Here is an 18396-nt window from a genome sequence, read left to right as displayed (position 1 = left end):
CTGCTCCTTCACTTCTTCTAGTTTTTAATTTGCTATAAAAAGACAGGAGAGAATTTGTTCAAAACCAAAACGCTTTTCTGGAGATAAACTCTGCTTTCCTCGGAGAGCAAGGAAATGCATCACAAATACAAACACTGGTGGAGCCATTTGTCCTGTGTGTGTTTACTTGCTGGGGGCCAGTGGGTTGGGCTCATGTAGGGGGTTGTTATTTCTCTTCCATTTGTCACTTTTAACTCCAGAGGTAACTTTACAGAAATCTTTGTCAGAGTTCTATAATCTGCTAGATATTAACTTGGCTTTAACTCAACATGCCATATTACAAAAGGCTCAGATGATTTCCAGTCTGAACAGTTTCTGGTCTTGTTGCCAAAGTAAAGTTTTTAAAAGTACCTCTAGGGATGCTCAGGGGGAGGCCTAATTACCCCCCTCTTGTGTGAGCTGGACTTCCCTTGGAAACAAATTAGCCCTTGGGCAGTTAGCTCACTGCTCTCACTGTACCTCAAGATGGGACTATGAAGCTGGCAGAGGTGGAGAGACTGGCAGCTGCACTTCCTAGATCCTTAAGTCAAAGGAAAATAGTATTAATTAATGTTTGACAATCTTGGCTTGTGATCCCATGTCCAGATTATGTACTCCTGCAAAGTTAATTCTGTTAGAGGAGAAGTAGAAGAACATAATGGATCAAATCCACATTGGAGTCCTAAATTCTTAGGATGTTATGTTCTTTACTCTTCAGCAATTTCTTGGCTCATCGGTCATCATAAGAATGACAGAGGATCCCCCAGCACCACAGTGCTGTCATCTGTTTTGGGACTATAATAGGTAACAGTTCTGGAACAGTCACACTCAAATACTAAGGGAAAGGACGGTGATAAGTCTAGGTCTTGGTACTCAATTTGGCCTCTGACTGAATGGGCAAGAGCAGAGTCCACTAGGTGCCCGGTTATATGGGAGCCAGTCATGCCACTGATACAACTTTGCCTAAAATGAAATGATTCCACGGTTTATTTCATTCACACAAGACTTTTTAAAGGGTTCTCAAAAGGAGATGGTTGTGGGGAAATGAACTGAACATAGCCTTACAGGGAAGGTTCATGACTCCAATCTCCTGTTTATTAGTGATGTGGCAAATCTTTTTAGAAGTCTAAGTCTCATTCTTGTCATATAAAGATGGAATTAGTGACAGAGCATCATCAGATTGCTGAAAGCATTATACATTGGATTTGACAGTGTAGCCCATACAGAATGGGCCTGAAAAAATCAAATGGTAAAACCCTGGGTGGCTGCTGCCCAGTGTGGACATGTGACACCAGAGGAAGGCAGCTTGTGTGGGTGATACCAAACTTGGAAGATGAGTGTCTCCTGCTCAGAGCCAGGGGGACTATACAATGCTTTTACTTCTGTAGTATCCTAAAGGATAGTTGCCCTTGCTACTGAGATGCAGAAGTAGTTTAAAAACAAAACAAAACAAAACAACAACAACAACAAAAACCCTCTGTGCTATAAGTATAAATTCTGAGCAATTGTAGACAGAAAGTTCCCAATAGTTAGAATAAAAGTTAAAAGCCCTCATATGAGGAAGTGGCTTCTCTAATGCAGATGTTCAGGCATTTATTTGCTCACTTTTCTTTCAGCCAGGATGAGAGAGAATGGGATATGGAAAGAGCATGAGCAAAAAAATGCAAAGCCCCTGTGATTCCGAGGTAAAGGTACCTTGTCAGTTTTGCCACTGACTGGTGGTTCAGATGTGCCTTAACTCTTTAGTCAGGAGTCCTGAGACTAGAATGGGCAGGTCAGATGAATAGCAGCCTTAACAGAAGACAGCTGGATCTTAGCGAATTGGCATCTGAATGTGGCCCAAGTCACAAAAGCACTCTGTTAAGTATACAGGAATATAAAAACGTAGAGTAGTAATGTCATTAGAATGCTTTGAATCAAGGGTAAGAACTGTAAAAACAACATGCTCCTTTTTTTCTGGGCTAACATTACTGTCTAGGGATGAGAGCAGGTAAAAGGATTAAAGAGAGGTTATCTACCATGAAAATGAAATCACAGGAGAAGAAAAAAGTTGATACGTTGTCACTTGCCAGCTTTTGACATTGGAAGAACAAAATAATGGTTGTTTTCCTTCTTGATACATCCTATCATAGTTTCCACCCTAAATATGATATCTTACCCCATTTTTAATAGGTAGAAATGTATAGCTACCTAGAAATGGGAGAGGGGGGTAAAGTCAGTCAAAACACACCAATGACTGAGTTGGGAACAGAACACTACACAAAACAAAATCCTGTGATTCAATTCCTGCCAACCTATATCAAAGTCTAGCCAACAGCCTTCAACCTAATAAAAAGTCCACCTTTTGCCTGATGGTAAAGCTGAACATCATTAAGAACTATTTTTCTTGGGCTGAGCTATCCCACAATCATCGATCTCAATCATCGCTGAAGTGTTGTGTTCATTCTCTCTCATTTATTAAATGTCTTTCTTTAAGTCCCAAAGGAAAGTTTGGAGAGCAAAATATTAGTCACTGAAGAGAGTTCTAAGCTCTGCCTGGGTTTAGCTACATCGAGGATCTAATGCAATGCTTTTCAAATGACCTGTGGAACAGAACCAGCTTTTTGCTTTTTTAATTTTCATATGTCACAGAGCAATATTTTTGTGAAATATGATAAAAATAAATGACCAGAGAAATAAAGCGAATAAGACAAAGAACTGAGTATAAGCCCATTGATCATCCGTTTGGATATTGCAGCAATGTCAAATTGCTAAACTCTTATTTTCAGTTTCTGCAATAACCTCATCACAGGCTAGTAAAAATGTTTGCAGACTGGTGTTGGTTCATGAGCTACACTTTTAGTAGCTCTGGTATAAGGGACATGTTAAACGAAAGCACCTACTATAGTGCCCACCTGGAAGAGAGTACTGATGCCAATAGTTAACATTTACTGAGGGCTTTCTATGCATGAGCCACTCACTGTTCAGGTCTGCTACATGTATTACTTCTTACATAATCCAGTGGGTCAAATCCTGCTACTTCCTCCATTTACAGATGGAGAAGCTTAGGCACAGAGAAGTTCAGTAACTTACTGAAGGTCAACTAGTAAACCCAGCACAAAGTATCTGCTTCCAGACTGCACCCACTTCACATGGCTTTCCCACCTGCCTCTCTGTAGGTGTTTGGTTCAGGCTGCATCTGAATCTACCCCAGGGATAAGTAATACATATAATGGCATTGGTGATAATGCAGTAACCAGCAAGAATCATTTTACCTTCATATCTTTGAGTAACATTCTATGGGAAACAAGACACCAGAACAGAGTTGACATACAATCACTGAGCAACCCTTCATAGTGATCTGAAAAATGACTTTTGGCATCCCCTTTAACCAAAACTGAAAAGGTGTTCAAAACTCAGGACATGTCACGCAAATAGCAACCTCAGAGTTCAATTATGATTAATATCAAAAAAGAACCAGGGACGGTTACCCCTCCTGCAAGAGGCTATAGAGGGTCAAGTCCCTCTCACCTTCTCTTCCACAAGTGCATTTTTTCCTTTTCTCCATGCTAAAGCTTTGGTGTTTCCTGTCTTTTTTGAAAGAGGAAGCCAAGCCATGGGAGCTTGATGAAAAGGTCTCTTCCTTTTTGGTGTGTCTTGTGTTTTTAAACACTTCTGTGTTATGGGCAAAAAGCCTGGATCCCCTCGCAAAGCGGCAATTGCGTTGCTCATGCTCCTTGGCAGGGCCTCGCCCCGCCTCCCTTCACCCCTCTTTGTCCACACTCACGGAGCCAGCCCCTCTGGGGCCTCAAGCTCCCTGGGCTTGCTTCATTGTCTCCAAAGCTGATAATGATGTCTCCCACCTACATCTCTTGCTGATAAACGAATTCCTGAAATACCTTTACAGACCTTCACATCACCATAAATGCTGCTTTAAGGAAGGACAAATGGTGGAGTAAATGAACAACACATGGAACATAAATGGTACCACATGTCAGGCTTAATCTCCTCGGTAAGAAGAGGGGCAAAAAACTGAAGCCCTTCCTTCCCTGCACATGGAGGAGTAACAACAGCCACAGCTACTGCCACAAACAGCTGTTACAATTCACTTTTTATATGAGAGACCAGCATAGAACTCTCTAGATTGAAAAGATATATACTTGTTTTTTTCTTAAAACTCTGGTTACCTTGGTGGGGCAAAATTACATTCAGCTTTTCCTAAGCAGGGGGCAATGTTGACCAGAACATCACATGTTTTTAATTATGGTCCTGAACCTCCTCGTGTATATTCCCTGAGCCAAGAGTTGCTCTCAAAGAATCAATTTCTCTTTGTATAAACATGTCTTGCCTAAAAAAGTGGGAACTCTTATAAGCATTTTTAAGACTCTATTTTCCTTCCATAGAGCAATAGGCTCTGAAAAGTAGCTCTCTCAAGTTTGGGGAAAACTAGAGAGGCACACAGAAAGCTACCTAATACTTCAGGGCAGGACTGTGGGTGCAGAAGAATGGAAAGGCAGGATGAACTGTAGCAGTTCAGAGAAGGTTACAGTGGGCAGAGGTGGGTGAGAAACATCTCATGGGGAAGTGGTACTGAATTAGAGTCTTAGAGAAGGCAAGCCTTCAAAGGGAAAAGAGGGATGCAGGGTGTTCTAGAAGATAATGATAAAAGGTGGGGGGGTGTATCACTTTGGGGAGGAGTAAGCAAAAGTCACCTTTGACATTCCTTTAAAATTCTTTTGAATTATCTCTGAAGCACTGTGAGCACTGTAAATCTCGTCCACACTAACATTTGAGATCTACTGGACTAGACCAAAGGAAGAAATGAAAGGAAATTCTATGAGCCAACATCTGGGCATTTGCACTATTGCACTCCAAGAACTGCCATGGACCTAGAGGGGAGTAAGTATTGGGTAGAGTATTTTCCTTTATTCTTGCCTGCCCACAAGGTTTACTCCATTATATTTTAAGATGAAGCGTCTGTCGTTCTAATACATACTGGAAGACTTTGTTGTGAGGATTAAACAATAAAACATAGTTAAAAATCCTTAGCACAAAATCTATCATGTGGTGGGAGCTAATTAAAGGTGTGATCAGACCTACAGATAACTGCTTTGCAGAGTTGTAAAGAACTTGGACCACTGCTTTCTGCAATTTCTGCTGTGGACCCAGTAAAAAGCCGTATTCTCAATTTCTTGGGCAATGCCTTCAGGGACTGTGTATTACATCAGGGGTAGGTTCTGATGTGACCTCCAGGATATCAAGATGGGAACTCTGCAACCTTGCTTATACAAGGTCTCACAGTTTGGAAACAGTCTTTGCAGGCCATGTTGCTTGGCTATACATTAGGGCCACAGCCTGACTCAAATCCCTGGTTCTCGCCTGTAATCCATTTCTTTGATGTTTATTGCATGAAATTTAGGATAAACCAAAACTCTGGGGCAACTCCAAGGAGGACAGATTTCCTGGAGTCATTCTCTTATAAACATAATCTGTTTTCCCTTCATTCTCCCCAACATACTGTTGTTTTATTACCTTCCCTCCATTGTGCCATCTCTTTCCATTTATCCCAAATCAGATTTACACCCACCCATTTAGTTTTGACTATAATTTACCTTTCATTCTCCTTTCCCCCACCTCGCCAAGCTTGATTCTTAAAAACAAAGAATAAACACAAAATTTTACCACAACTACCACCATTATCACCAAAACAACAAAAGAACTTACCACCCACTTAACCAAGCCAGAGATGTTTGGGAAAGCTTTAACCACATGTTTTGTGTTAAAACTTTTCTTATAAGCAACTTTTTCTCCCCATGACTTGATGGCTTTGGCTAGGGTTTGAAAGCTGGATCTGAGGGAATTGGAAACCCCCTGACACACACGCACCCCACCTAACCCTGGGACTTGGGCTGTGTTCAGATGCCCTCCCTCCTTGTCCTCTGCTTTTCCCTGGGCCTTTTCTCGTTGCTACCCTTTCTCCCTGTCTTTTCTCATTTCTCCTATTTGACCCCCTATCCCTGATTTCTTTTCACAATTTCCACCCCTCAAAGTTTCTATCACCAACTGGGGCCTGAGCCTAAATATCTACTAAGACCACCCGGGACAAACTGTCCCCAAATCTGATGGTGCCTGATTAGAGCAGCCTCCCTGGAATCACATGCACGGGGCAAAGATGTCTTCTAGTCAAAGGACCACTTGAATGCTCAGCCAGCACACAGTTGCCAGAAGCTCACCCTCTCCTTCCCTAGATTCCCCTGGTCCTGGATGGCATATGGTTCAATGGTTAGTGGCTTCCCAGAAGGCGATTTAGGGCTCCCACAATTTCGAAAGGTATAGATCTTTTTCCTTATCTTGACATCTTCCTTTTTAATCCACAATTGCTCTTACCTCTTTCTGCTCCTCCAGAATTAGATTCAAATTCTAAATGTTTTGCTTGGATGTCCTGTTATTTAGCTCCTATTGGTTTGTTTAGATATAGACATTCTTTTTAAAACATAGGAACAAAAAAAGTGCAAGTATGTTACCTGGTGCATCTAATAAAACTCACCCAGTTAATTCAGAATGATTTGGCACAAAGAAGGTGCCTGTCTACTTCAGGTTTTTATTCTCTGTAGGATGCTAATTGTTTTTCTTTTGATAATCTTGTATTTTTGGCCTGAAGTCTAAAATCTGGCCTGCTGGGCGATGTGTCAGATTTGTGAATTAGATGACATCTGTTTTGAATTTTATCATCTTTAATTTTCTTTCAAACTCTCTTCACTTATTCATTTCCCCTTTAATTGTAAAGATCAGACTTTGTTGGGTACTTTAGACAAAAGTATAGACCTTTCTTCTGTGGGGGACACAGATTAAAATTACTGAAGCTAAGTGGTCACAATGAAGGCTATTCAGGGAAAAGATGTTCAGAGAGAAGCCTTAGCAACCATCCCAGAGAGGATGAGCAGCTGATACAAAAGGCTGGCTGTCCACACCAGTGTTTTGAGGTTCCCACTGAATAATTACAGTCGAGTGGAAGACTGACAGTGAGTGTTGAACATTGGCGGAGTGAATATTTTGAATTGAGAAAGGCTGAAGTACTGAGGATGGAGGTGAGTGGTGATGTTTTGATCTCGTCACATTTAATTTTTCTCTTTGTGTTTTTTTTCCCCAGGAAAATAACAAAAGGAGGAGAAATAGAAATGCATTCTCATACATACAGATTCATATTTTAATAGTAAAACCTTATAATTTTCCTCCTCTGTACATATCTCCTAAACTCTTCTTTTCATGGGGAAAGTGTTTATCGCTAATTGGATTGGGCCTATTTATTTATTTTAAGTTTTATTTATTTTTGAGAGAGAGAGAGAAAGAGAGAACGAACAAGTGGGGTAGGGGCAGAGAGAGAGGGAGAGAGAATTCCAAGCAGCTTCCACACTGACACAGAGCAGAGCCTGACATGGGGCTTGAACTCATGAACTGTGAGATCATGACCTGAGCCTAAATCAAAAGTTGGATGCTTAACTCACTGAGCCACCTAGGCATCTGAGATTGGGCCTATTTATTAAGGGTCAATTTTCTTGTTAGAGTGCCCAATGTAACACTATTGTGTAACGTGTTTTTCCTTTATGTAAATATTTTTCAATATATACTCTTACGGATGCCAACTGGCCTCGTGCAGCTTTGCATTTGTAGAAGCAATAGAGAACACATAGAACACTGGCCAGAATGTGTGCCTAAGCTTTCACATCTGATACACATGTCACTCATCACTGGAAGAAGAAATAAGCAGGCTGGCTGTGCACAGAATACAAAATGGCTCCTCCAAACACCTGCTGTAGAGGCTCTCAACCAAATTTCTAAAACCACATCATGAAAATTGGCCAACGGTGACTTTGTGCTTGCATACAAATGACAAATCACCCCTTTGTGATGCAGGCCTTGGATTTCTTGGATACTGCTGTCTTTAGGCTGTTGCTAGGCAGGTCGTGAGTCTGTTAAAATGCTATTGTTTTGAATGGAATATGTATATAGTGGTAGTTCTCAACTGGAAGCGATTTTTGCCTCTCAGGGGACATTTAGCAATGTCTGGATACATTTTTGGTGCCACAACTTAGGGGGAGGACTGCTACCAGCATCTAGTGGACAGAGTCCAGGGGTGCTGACAACTATTCTATAATGCACAGGACAGCCCCATAACCAAGGATTAATTAGCTCAAATTTCAATAGAACCAAAATTAGAAGCCCTGGTTTACAAGCATTTATATATTGAGCCAGGCAACAACAGATCAAAACTATGGTGTTGAGAGAAAAGGGCACTTGCAATTAGTCTTCTTTGGATGAATAGCTATTGTTGACTTTGATGGCCCTATTGGCCACATAATATCTCCGTGGGCTCTAGGGGGCTAAAAGAGCCTGCCATTTGGGCTCCCCTCCTGCTCCTCTTTTCATGGTTATTAACATCATCTTCCATATGTATGCAGTCACTCAAACTATGTATCTCTGGGTTTTATCTACTCTCCCCCTCTTCTCCTCATCCTACCTTCCTACTGGTAATCGATTCCTCATAATTCTGTGCTCTCCTCACTATAATGATTTGCCCTGACTTCTTAGGTCCTCCATTAATGATTTAGTCTAGGCTCTTTAGTTGAAAGAGCCTGTTGTTCGGGCTCCAACGATAGCATCCTGGTCACTCTCCTGCTGCTCCAGCCAAACCCATTCAGTGCTCCACATCTTGAGCCACTTCCTCATTTACCAAGTCCTTCAGTGAAGAAACATTTAAAAGGGCCTACCATCTGCTAATTACTCTGTTAGGAGCTGTGATCACTCCCTGGATAAAAATCATTCCAAGCCTCCATACTGCTTAAGGGATGAGCGCCTCACTTCCCGACACAGTGTGTAAAGCCTCTGATAATCTGCCTCTGACCTAACATTTCAGCTTACTCTCCCACCCTACCCTGATGTACTTGCTTCAACCACAATGAACCAATTACTTTTCCTTACTTTGGGTCACACACTCTTAAGCCTGTGTATCTTTGCACATGCTCTTTTCTGTATTTGGAGTAACCTTTCTACCCTTGTCTGAGAAACTCTCATTCATCCTGTGCGACTTAATCTAGTATCTAGAGAAATGCCCGGCCCATGAAGCTACTCAATAAATATGGTATGAACTTAAATTTGACCTTCTCTGTAAAACATTCTGTAATTTCCTGGCTGTTAGACAATATATCTCTCATGCTCCACAGTCTGTTGTATGCACTTCTACCAGAACCTCTTTGCATACCTGTCTACAGACCTCTTGAGGGCAGGGATGGTGTCTTATATCTCTTGGAACCTCCAGACTTTGTGCCAGGCTGGACATAAAGTGGACCCTCATGATTAAATGCTCACTATTTTGTCAAGATGCCTTCTTTTGTTTTGGGAATCCTTATTTCATACTAGAAATGGTATGCATCATTTGATAACCCCAAAAAGTCACAAAAGTTGACACTAGTCTCACATTAGCCCTGTCCCTTCTCTAGAACTGAATACCTTCCAGTGTATAGGATCTGAAGTGTGAAGCTAAGGTTTGAGTCCATCCTCTATCACCTACTCACTGTGTAACCTTGGGAAGACATTTAACTCACCTGTAACCCTCTGTTTCTTCTTCGTAAAATAGGAATAATATCTGCCTTGTGGGGGTGGTCATGAGTATCAAATGAGAGTACATATTTGAAAATTTTTTTAACTTCTAAGACATCTGTGTTCAAAGTATAGCAAGATAATAAAATAAAACCTCTTCCTCAGTCTCGCATGATCTTTATTTTTTTCCCCACAAACCTCTTGAAAGGGCCAGTTTGATGCATTGTATTCACTCTCTCCTTTCAACCCCAGCCATACCACTGGCAGCTCACTCTTCAGAATCTTCAATAATTTCCTTATGGCCAATACCCAGAGACACTCTCCTGTCCTTCCCTCACTGGACTTGACTTCAGTCTGCCTCTTCTGAGACATTCTCTTCACTGGAATCAGAGTAAGCTTCCTCAAACATGGATTTTGATAATATCCTGCCATGTACAAACCTCCACAATGATTCTTCATTAGCCTACTGAGTAATATTCAAACTCCTTAGGAAGGGGTCAGACCCAACATCATCTGGTCCCTGCTTACCACTTCACTCACATTACCTTCTAACACATACCCGAGCAATACAAAATGGCTTATGTTTCTAGAAAGTGTGTGCTCTTTCACATGCTGCCCAGAAGATTGCCTGGTGCAATCTGGTCATCTTTTAGGACTTGGCTCAAAATATCATCTCTTCTGGGAAGCCTTCCCTGATCTCAGTTTCCTATTCCTCTTCATTCCATACAGAAGTAGATATCCCTATCTCTATGGTCCCCGGACTCCTTGGCTGCATCTTGATTAAGCATAACCTTCCCACTATTCTCTTAGCCACTTAAATATTTATCTCCCCTATTAGAAAGTGAGGTTTTTAGGGGTGCCTCAGTGGCTCAGTTGGTTAAGCGTCCGACTTCGGCTCAGGTCATGATCTCATGGCTCATGAGTTCGAGCCCCTCATTGGGCTCTGTGCTGACAGCTCAGAGCCTGGAGCCTGCTTTGGATTCTGTGTCTCCCTCTCTCTCTGCCCCTCCTCTGCCCTCTCTTTCTCAAAAATAAATAAACATTAAAAAGTTTTTTTAAAAAAAGAAAGTGAGCTTTCTCTGGGTACAAGGAATATATTTTATCTCTCTATATATGTCTAGCTTCTAACAGAGTTCCTGGTACAGAGTAAGCAATTGCTAAACACTTGTTGACTACATAAGTGAGTGTTATAAATATCATTATTTGTACTACATTCTTATTCCTTTGTCATATTTTGTTCACTTTCTAGAAAATCCTTTGTTACATTCTGGTTTTCATAAATTAAAAAAAATTCTGGCAAATGCCATAATTTATTCAGAAGTTACTCTGCATTGAGATCGTTAGTGGGTTTGGTTTTCTTTAGGAAGTTGAATGCCTACAAAAGAAACTGTTACTGCCTGTGCTATGCTTCCATGGGTTTATGACATATCCCTCAGGTACAAAGGACCTCCTGCTCACCTGCTGCTTCTGGCCTTGGTAGTTTCCAGTTGTTGGGTAAGAAGCTTGGCAATGGCAGTGAAGCTGTTGCTCATGCGGAAGATATCTCTGCTCTGAGGGCCCAGGATGGAGGAGAAAGCATCAGTGATGCTCTTAATCTCCAGCAGGAGAATATGATGAAACGAATGTTCCATGTTGGCCAGCTGACTCACCAGGAATGGCAGGCAGCTCCTGGCTCTCTCCTGCCAAGAACAATGAAGACCAGTGTACGCTGTTGGGAATGCAAACTGGTGTAGCCACAATGGAAAACAGTATGGAGATTCCTCAAGAAATGAAAAATATAACTATCATATGGCCAGCAATCCCACTTCTGGGTATTTATCCAAAGGAAACAAAATCATTATCCCAAAGAGATTTCTGTACTCCCATGTTTAGAGTAGCATTGTTCATAATAGCCAAGACATGGAAACCACCTATGTGTCCATAAAAGGATGAATGGATAAAGAAAATGTGGTATACATACACAATGGAATACTATTCATCCATAATCATGTCACAAAAAAGAAGGAAGTTCTGCCATTTGCAACCACATGGATGAACATGAAGGGCATAATGCTGAGTGAAATAAGCCAGACAGAGAAAGACAAATCCCATGTGGTATCACCTATATGTGGGAACTAAAAAAAAAAAAAAAAAAGTTGAACTCATAGAAACAGGGACTGGAGTGGGTGGGAGAAATAGTGAGAAGTTGTTCAAAGGGTACAAACTTACTTTCAGCTATAAGTTGAATAAGGTCCGAGGATCTAACATATAACATGGTGACTATAATTGATAATACTATATTGTATAATTGAAATTTGCTGAAAATAGAACTTAAATGTTCTCACCCCTTTCTCCAAAAAAGGTAAATATGTGTGGTGATGGATGCGTCAGTTAACTCAATGTGGGGGAAACATCTTCATGATGAATATGTATATCAAATAATCACATTGTACCTTTTAAATATCTTACAATTGTACTAGTCAAGTATACATCAAGTGAAGCTAAAGGGGAACAGAAGAACAGTGAAAAACAAAAACCTATATTTTAAAGGAAAATTACAGTCCCATGACCAGCAGATGACAATTCTATGGGGAGTTGAGAGAGCTAGCTAGAGCTAAATAATATCTCATTCACAATGCCTCTGAACTGGCTTGAGATTTTAATTTTTTCCTTATTTTCAGGACAACCTTTTTTAAAATAAAACTTTTTTCCCCATTATTCTTTTCTTAAAAATACATGAATAATCACATTTGCCTATCTCATCAGGTCAAAACCTCTCAACTACCAATAAAAATCTAGCCCTATCCATCTACTCTTCCCAACTTTGTGTCCTCCAGTCTCCATGTCTGTGACTCAGTAACTGCCTGCAAGGAAGAGGCTGGTCAATGGCACCCCTGATCCATCCTTCTATCAGACAATGCCAGGTATCACACCGGTGTGTAAGGTTTCCATCCTCTCCACAGGTTAGTCTCACTCATTTGTTCATTTTAAGCATCTTTCAACATGTTATGGATTCTAGGTTACTGGTCTAGTGAGCAGATTATATTATCTACGTTTAATCAAGTTAATGCTCTCAAGTAACTGAACTAGGTTCCTTCAGGGAAACGGAAGATGAAGGATCATATGAATTCAGGCATGGGTGAGTAACAAGTAAATATCTTTGCCGGTAGGTCTCCTATATCTTCACATGAGCCATGAGACACCATGATTTAATCCAACATAGCTGGAAGTTAGCCAAAAAAATTCAAAATTATCAAGGGAGTTGTTTGAACTGTACATTTATACCCAATATAAATAATGATATACAATAAATAAAGATAATTTAAAACATGACTTATTTCATCTTTAATTCCTCTGTAAAAGTCCAGTTTTAAAATGTATTTAGAAACTATTCATTATGTTAATATAGCAGAATATACATGTAATTATAAATATATGCTGGAAGTTGATGTTCAATATCCTTTAGACTGATAGGTGTACAGGTCTAAATTACTTTTCTAGCTAGGCATTCCCTTTTACCCTTTGTTCTTGCACTTGAAACCTTAATTTCTTTCCAGATGTAACTTCTGTCCTATTTCCTCCATGCAGCCATTCCTAGTGACCTCTTCTGTCTGAATTTTCACTGCATTATAGACTTTTTAAAAATCCTGTTAGTACCTGATTACATTTGATCAATTGTGTATTCATGCTTTTATTCAATCACCAGATAGGTATTGCATGCCTAAAATATGCTTGTGCTAGATTCTAGATGACAAAGGTGAATAAGAGGTAGACTCTGCCTTTGAGAGACTTGCAATCCCTCCTTCCAATTATAATTCACTAATGGTTACATACCTGAGTCAGGTCTCCTAAAGGGGCTATTTCTCAACATCAATCATCAGCCTGGCACAGAACTGAGCCTGTAGAGTCTACACCCAGAGTATAAGTCTTGATTCACTAATTTAAGCAAACCTTGTATGCCAAAATATGACTTTACAAATAAAATATGTAGTTGCAAAGGAATTTTGTGCTTTACAAGAAATATTTATTATAGAACAGATTTAAGTAGTGAAGTTCCCTAGTCCTTACTACTTAACTTGATTTTCAAAGACTGCATGTACAACTGCAGTGGAACACATCTCTTGGGGATGTGGAGTACATCTGCCAATCAATCCCTTAATAATCATTTGTTAACAACCTCTAAATCACAGTGCTCTGTCTGGGTGTGGGGGTAGAGGCTCATATTTCATGACCTGGACAGCTAACTGAAGAGACATTTATTCATTAAAGGATAAGAATATTAGATGACTAAAAAATAGAGACCATTGGAACAAGTTCCTAAAAGCCTATTTTATACTTTGGCTCATACAATTGCCAGGTTGCAGAATGACACTTAAATGCTCTTGAGTCAAATAGGTTTTTTGCAAAACATAGATGCTGTCATTCATGCGAGGTCTCCATATGTGAATTCACAGTATGCAATACATCAGAGGGACATTTTCCATTTCCTGTTTAGAGGCAAAAGCTGAGGGGTGCCTGGGTGGCTCAGTTGGTTAAGCATCTGACTTTTGATTTCAGCTAAGGTCATGATTTCATGGTTCATGGGATCAAGCCCTGTGTTGGGCTCCACACTGAGAGCACAGAACCTGCTTCAGATTCTATCTCTGCCTCGTCTCTCTAACCCCACACGCTCACATGGGGGCATGCGTGCACTCTCTTTCTCTCAAAATAAAAATGAATGAATGAATGAATGAATGAATAAATAAAGGCAAAAGTTTAATGTGGGGGTACTTACCACGTGCCAGGCTCTCTTTCAGAAGCTAGGAACACATTATTCAAGGAAAAGGATAAAAACCTCTGCCATCAATGAGTCAAGCAGACAATAAAAAAAATACGTGTGTAAAATATGTAATGTATTGGATGAAGAAATATGCCTTACAGAGAAATGAAGCAAGACGGGGAGGTGCAGGGAGGGAAGTCGATGTTAAATAGTGTAGGGTCGTCAGATCTCACAGAAAAGGTGACATTTGGATTCAACTAGGTTTTAGAATCTAACCCAACATTCTCAATAGCCATAGTAAACAATGACAATAAAACTTGTCCTGCATGAAACAGGAAGGTAGGAAGATAGGAGAACACAGGAGATGGGTCACTTTACTACTGAGAACATAATTTCACATTTCAGGTAGCTTCCTCATTTTCAGAATCAGATTCTTCTTCAGCACTTTTTTAAAATCATGCTGCAAATTTCATTTGCTTATCCAAGTGTCCCTATAGTTTTATTACGGATTTTTCTCACTATGAAAATTAGCAAGCACTTGCTTTAAAGCATGTGTCTTCTCAAAGGTGAAAGTGACTATGTGGGTATTTGCTGAAATCAACACAATTCTGGATGATCTTCTGGCAGCCAAATTGAGCTGGAGGGAAAATTAATCACAATGCAGGAACAAGCAAAGTTATAACTGCTCTGGAACTAACATATGAAACCAAGCCAACCTCACATCGTTTGTTTTGAAACCTTGGAGGATGTTCATGTACCTTACAGGGGTAACAGATGTGATTTTGGACTAGAAAGTGTGGTGTTAGGGTAAGAAGGGGGTGAGGAGATTCTGATTTCTTTCTGGGCTCCATGACATTTTGTCTCTAGGGAGCCAGTGACTTCATTTTTTCTGCTTTGTCTTTCTGCTGGCGGTAAGGTCAGCAGCACCTGTATGCCTTAATTGAAGGCCTGACCTCGTCCTTTCTGACAAATTATTTATTATAATAATACTAATAGCTGACCCACAGAGTATACTTCATCTAAGTGCAAAGCCTATTCTACACACTTTTTATGTGTTTATTCATGTAATCCTCCCATTAATATTCTGAAGTCAGTACTGTGATCACTGCCATTTTATAAGGAGGAAACTGAAGCACAAATACAAAGACTAACTTGCTCAAGGTCACATATGCTTTCTCTGTCTCTAAAGCTGTGTCTTCACTGGCGATACCCTCTACCCCTCCCATCAAAAAACTCAAACCCACCCACACACATTTTTCCAATTTTTGTTTCTGTATCTTGTTCATCATCAGTTGCATGGTCCTTTTCACTTCATTATTTTTTTTATTTTCTTTAAACATTTTTTTAAACATTTATTCATTTTTGAGAGACTGAGAGAGACAGAGCCTGAGCAGGGGAGGCACAGAGAGAGGAAGACGAAGCAGTCTCCAGGCTCCGAGCTGTTGGCACCGAGCCTGATGTGGGGCTTGAACTGTGAGATTACGACCTGAGCAGCTCAACCGAATGAGCCATCCAGGTGCCCCTCATTTCATTATTTTTGACTTAGCAACATAAACATTATAAATATTCTGTGAATACAAAATAGAGCGGCAGGTCTCAAACTTTGTGGTCTTGGAACTTCTTTACTCTCAAAAATCATAGAAGACCCTAACGACTTTTTGTTTATCTGAGTTATGTCTATTCATATTTGCCATTTATTACCATATATATTGAGTTAAAACTGAGGAATTAAAAAAAATGTCTGGCGACACTTTTGGCTGTCACAGCCAGGAAATGAGAAGAAAGGCTGGTAGAATGTCGTGGGTGGAGGCCAGAGATGCTGCCAAACATCCTGCAATGCACGGGACAGCCCCCTACAACCAAGAATCATCTGGCTCACCATGTCAATAGTGCCAAACCTAAGAAACCCAGAATTAAGTGAAACCGGCTTTTTGTTGGTTTTGTTTCCCTGCAAGTGTATGGTGGTGAAGAACATAAAGTGCACTGTCTCAATTGGTGCTAAAGCATTAGCAGTTTTACCCACCATTGCTTTTGTCCTTCCAGCACAAATGTCCACACAGTGAGAAACGTCAATGATGTATGAGTGTTACTGTGAAAATAACTTTGACCTCACAGATCTCCTGAAAGGGGGTTTCGGGGACCCATGAACCCACTGAGAATTGATGTACTAGAATCAAAGATCAGCAAACTTTTTCTGTAAAGTATCTGATAGTAAATATTTTTGGATTTAGGGGTCATGCGATCTCTGTCATGGGAATACAGCTACAGACAAGAAGTGAATGAATGGGGTATGGTTGGATTTGGCCCACAGGCAGTAATTTCTTGACCCCTGAACTAGATCATGTGCTGACAACATTGCCTTGGCCATACCATTCATTTGTATCAGTGTTATTCATTTTGTTTTTAAAGTTGCTACTACTCCTACCTCATAAAGCCCCTCTGCTGTTGTTCTTTGTCAGGATAACAGAATGCAACTCAGAAAGTGGCCAAAAATGAAAGTGTGTGTGCCTGTAATGATGATGATATTTTCCCTATATTAATAAGCATGTGCCTGCCAGGTATTCGGCATATGCTTCCTCACTTAATCCTCACAACAAATCTTGCAAAATGGGTATCAGGATAAGGATACTGATGATAAGAGGGCTAATCACTTGACCCAGGTTACACAGGTAGGAGAGTCGTAATGGCAGAGCCAAGAGAGAATCAAGATCTGCCTGATTCCAGAGTTAGAACCTTTCTGCTTTGCCTGGACTAGAAAAGATGGTTTAGTACAGCCCTGCATGCTGTAACCTTTCCTCTCTTCCACCCACTACGGGCATTACCAATTGATTATAGTGTTTTCTTTGCTGAACCTGGCAGCTTCCTGAGACCTATTCTCAACACTGTCTTCCTTCACAGTGCTTCTCAGAGAAGCCCAGGTTGCACGTTAGAATCATCCTTTTAAAACAATTCTAATGCCCAGTAACATCCTCACCACCCATTCTTCTTTAATTTCATTGTAATGGGGGGAGTCCAGGCACAGGACTTTTTTAAACCTCCCAAATAATTCTAAAGTGCAGCGAGGGTTGAGATTCACTAGTCTGTAAAGAGTCACAAATTTCTGGAAAGTTGAGCATTTGCTGGTTTAGGAAATATGTATTAAATCCTAAAATCCACACTTTCTCTCCTTTATCCTTTATCAATGTACAAAAGACTAATGGAAAAGAATATATTCAGCTGCCTGAATGAAAATATTTTATTTCTTGGGCATCTGCTTTTTTATTGGGTCAAATCATTCTACTTCTTCACATCTCAACTCTGAAGTCTCCACACACCCAAAGAGATACAAGGGCCATAGAAATGTAAATCAAATGAACTTATTGGTAATGCTTTCTCAATGAAGCTTTGCCAGGGAGGCCTCAGGTTTTTCTCAGGAACCCTCAGAAGCATGAGTGGGACCAGTGGTGCTTAATAGCTTGGCGTATATTTATTTTAGGAGTCTCTTTCCTAATGATGGTGGGGTTTCTAGCTGCAGAGCAAGAGTTGAAGGGTTTGTATGGACCTTACCCCCACCCCAATTCTTTGGCTTCAAGAAATTCTAGAGTAGGAGGCTAATTCTTTCCAGTTGGTCCTGGAATTTTCCCAGTTGTAGTACTTGAAAGTCCCTCATCTGGGGAAACCCCTCAATCAAGGGTAAATGGGTGAATTGAGACAGTTGGTCACCTTATTCTGCAGCCTGTGAGAAGGTGGGAAATTATTTCATCTCAGAGGATTCTACTCTTATTCACATTGTTGGTGATATAATGATATATCATTGTACATACCTCTGTGTGTGTGTGTGTGTGTGTGTGTATGTGTGTGTACACGCAGTCAATTATCATTATTCATGGTAGTTATGTTCTATAAAGTCACTGGGAACACTGAATTAGCAAACACAGAAGCACTGTCTCTAGGGAAAATATAGGGTTAGCCTCTTGCAAGCTCTGGTCGTACATCTTCAACAACTGATGAGGACATAGCCTTGTTTTATGCATGTTAAAGACATCTTAATATATATTGTTAATTCATTTAAATTGAACTCACAG

The 18396-nt window shown here is 40.4% G+C and overlaps 1 protein-coding gene across 11 annotated transcripts in view; it reads right to left on the bottom strand.

The window, feature by feature from the left end:
- Positions 1-18396, bottom strand: part of VEPH1 (ventricular zone expressed PH domain containing 1) — a 252221-nt gene that overhangs the window by 130519 nt on the left and 103306 nt on the right. For 9 of the 11 annotated variants that reach the window (XR_008297873.1, XM_027061541.2, XM_053221272.1 and 6 more), the window contains one exon: positions 11053-11273. The exons of 1 other annotated variant lie outside the window; for it this stretch is intronic. Coding sequence is in view for 9 of the 10 variants with exons in the window: in XM_027061541.2 (XP_026917342.1) it covers positions 11053-11273 (221 nt within the window). In the remaining variant the exon portion in view is untranslated. Of the gene's footprint in view, positions 1-4683; positions 9975-11052; positions 11274-18396 lie in introns of those variants that run through there. One more of the 11 variants, XM_053221275.1, reaches the window with a different exon arrangement.

Source organism: Acinonyx jubatus, chromosome C2 (genome assembly GCF_027475565.1).
Source record: "Acinonyx jubatus isolate Ajub_Pintada_27869175 chromosome C2, VMU_Ajub_asm_v1.0, whole genome shotgun sequence".
Lineage (NCBI taxonomy): Eukaryota > Metazoa > Chordata > Mammalia > Carnivora > Felidae > Acinonyx > Acinonyx jubatus.
This window is presented reverse-complemented; position numbering and strand designations above follow the sequence as displayed.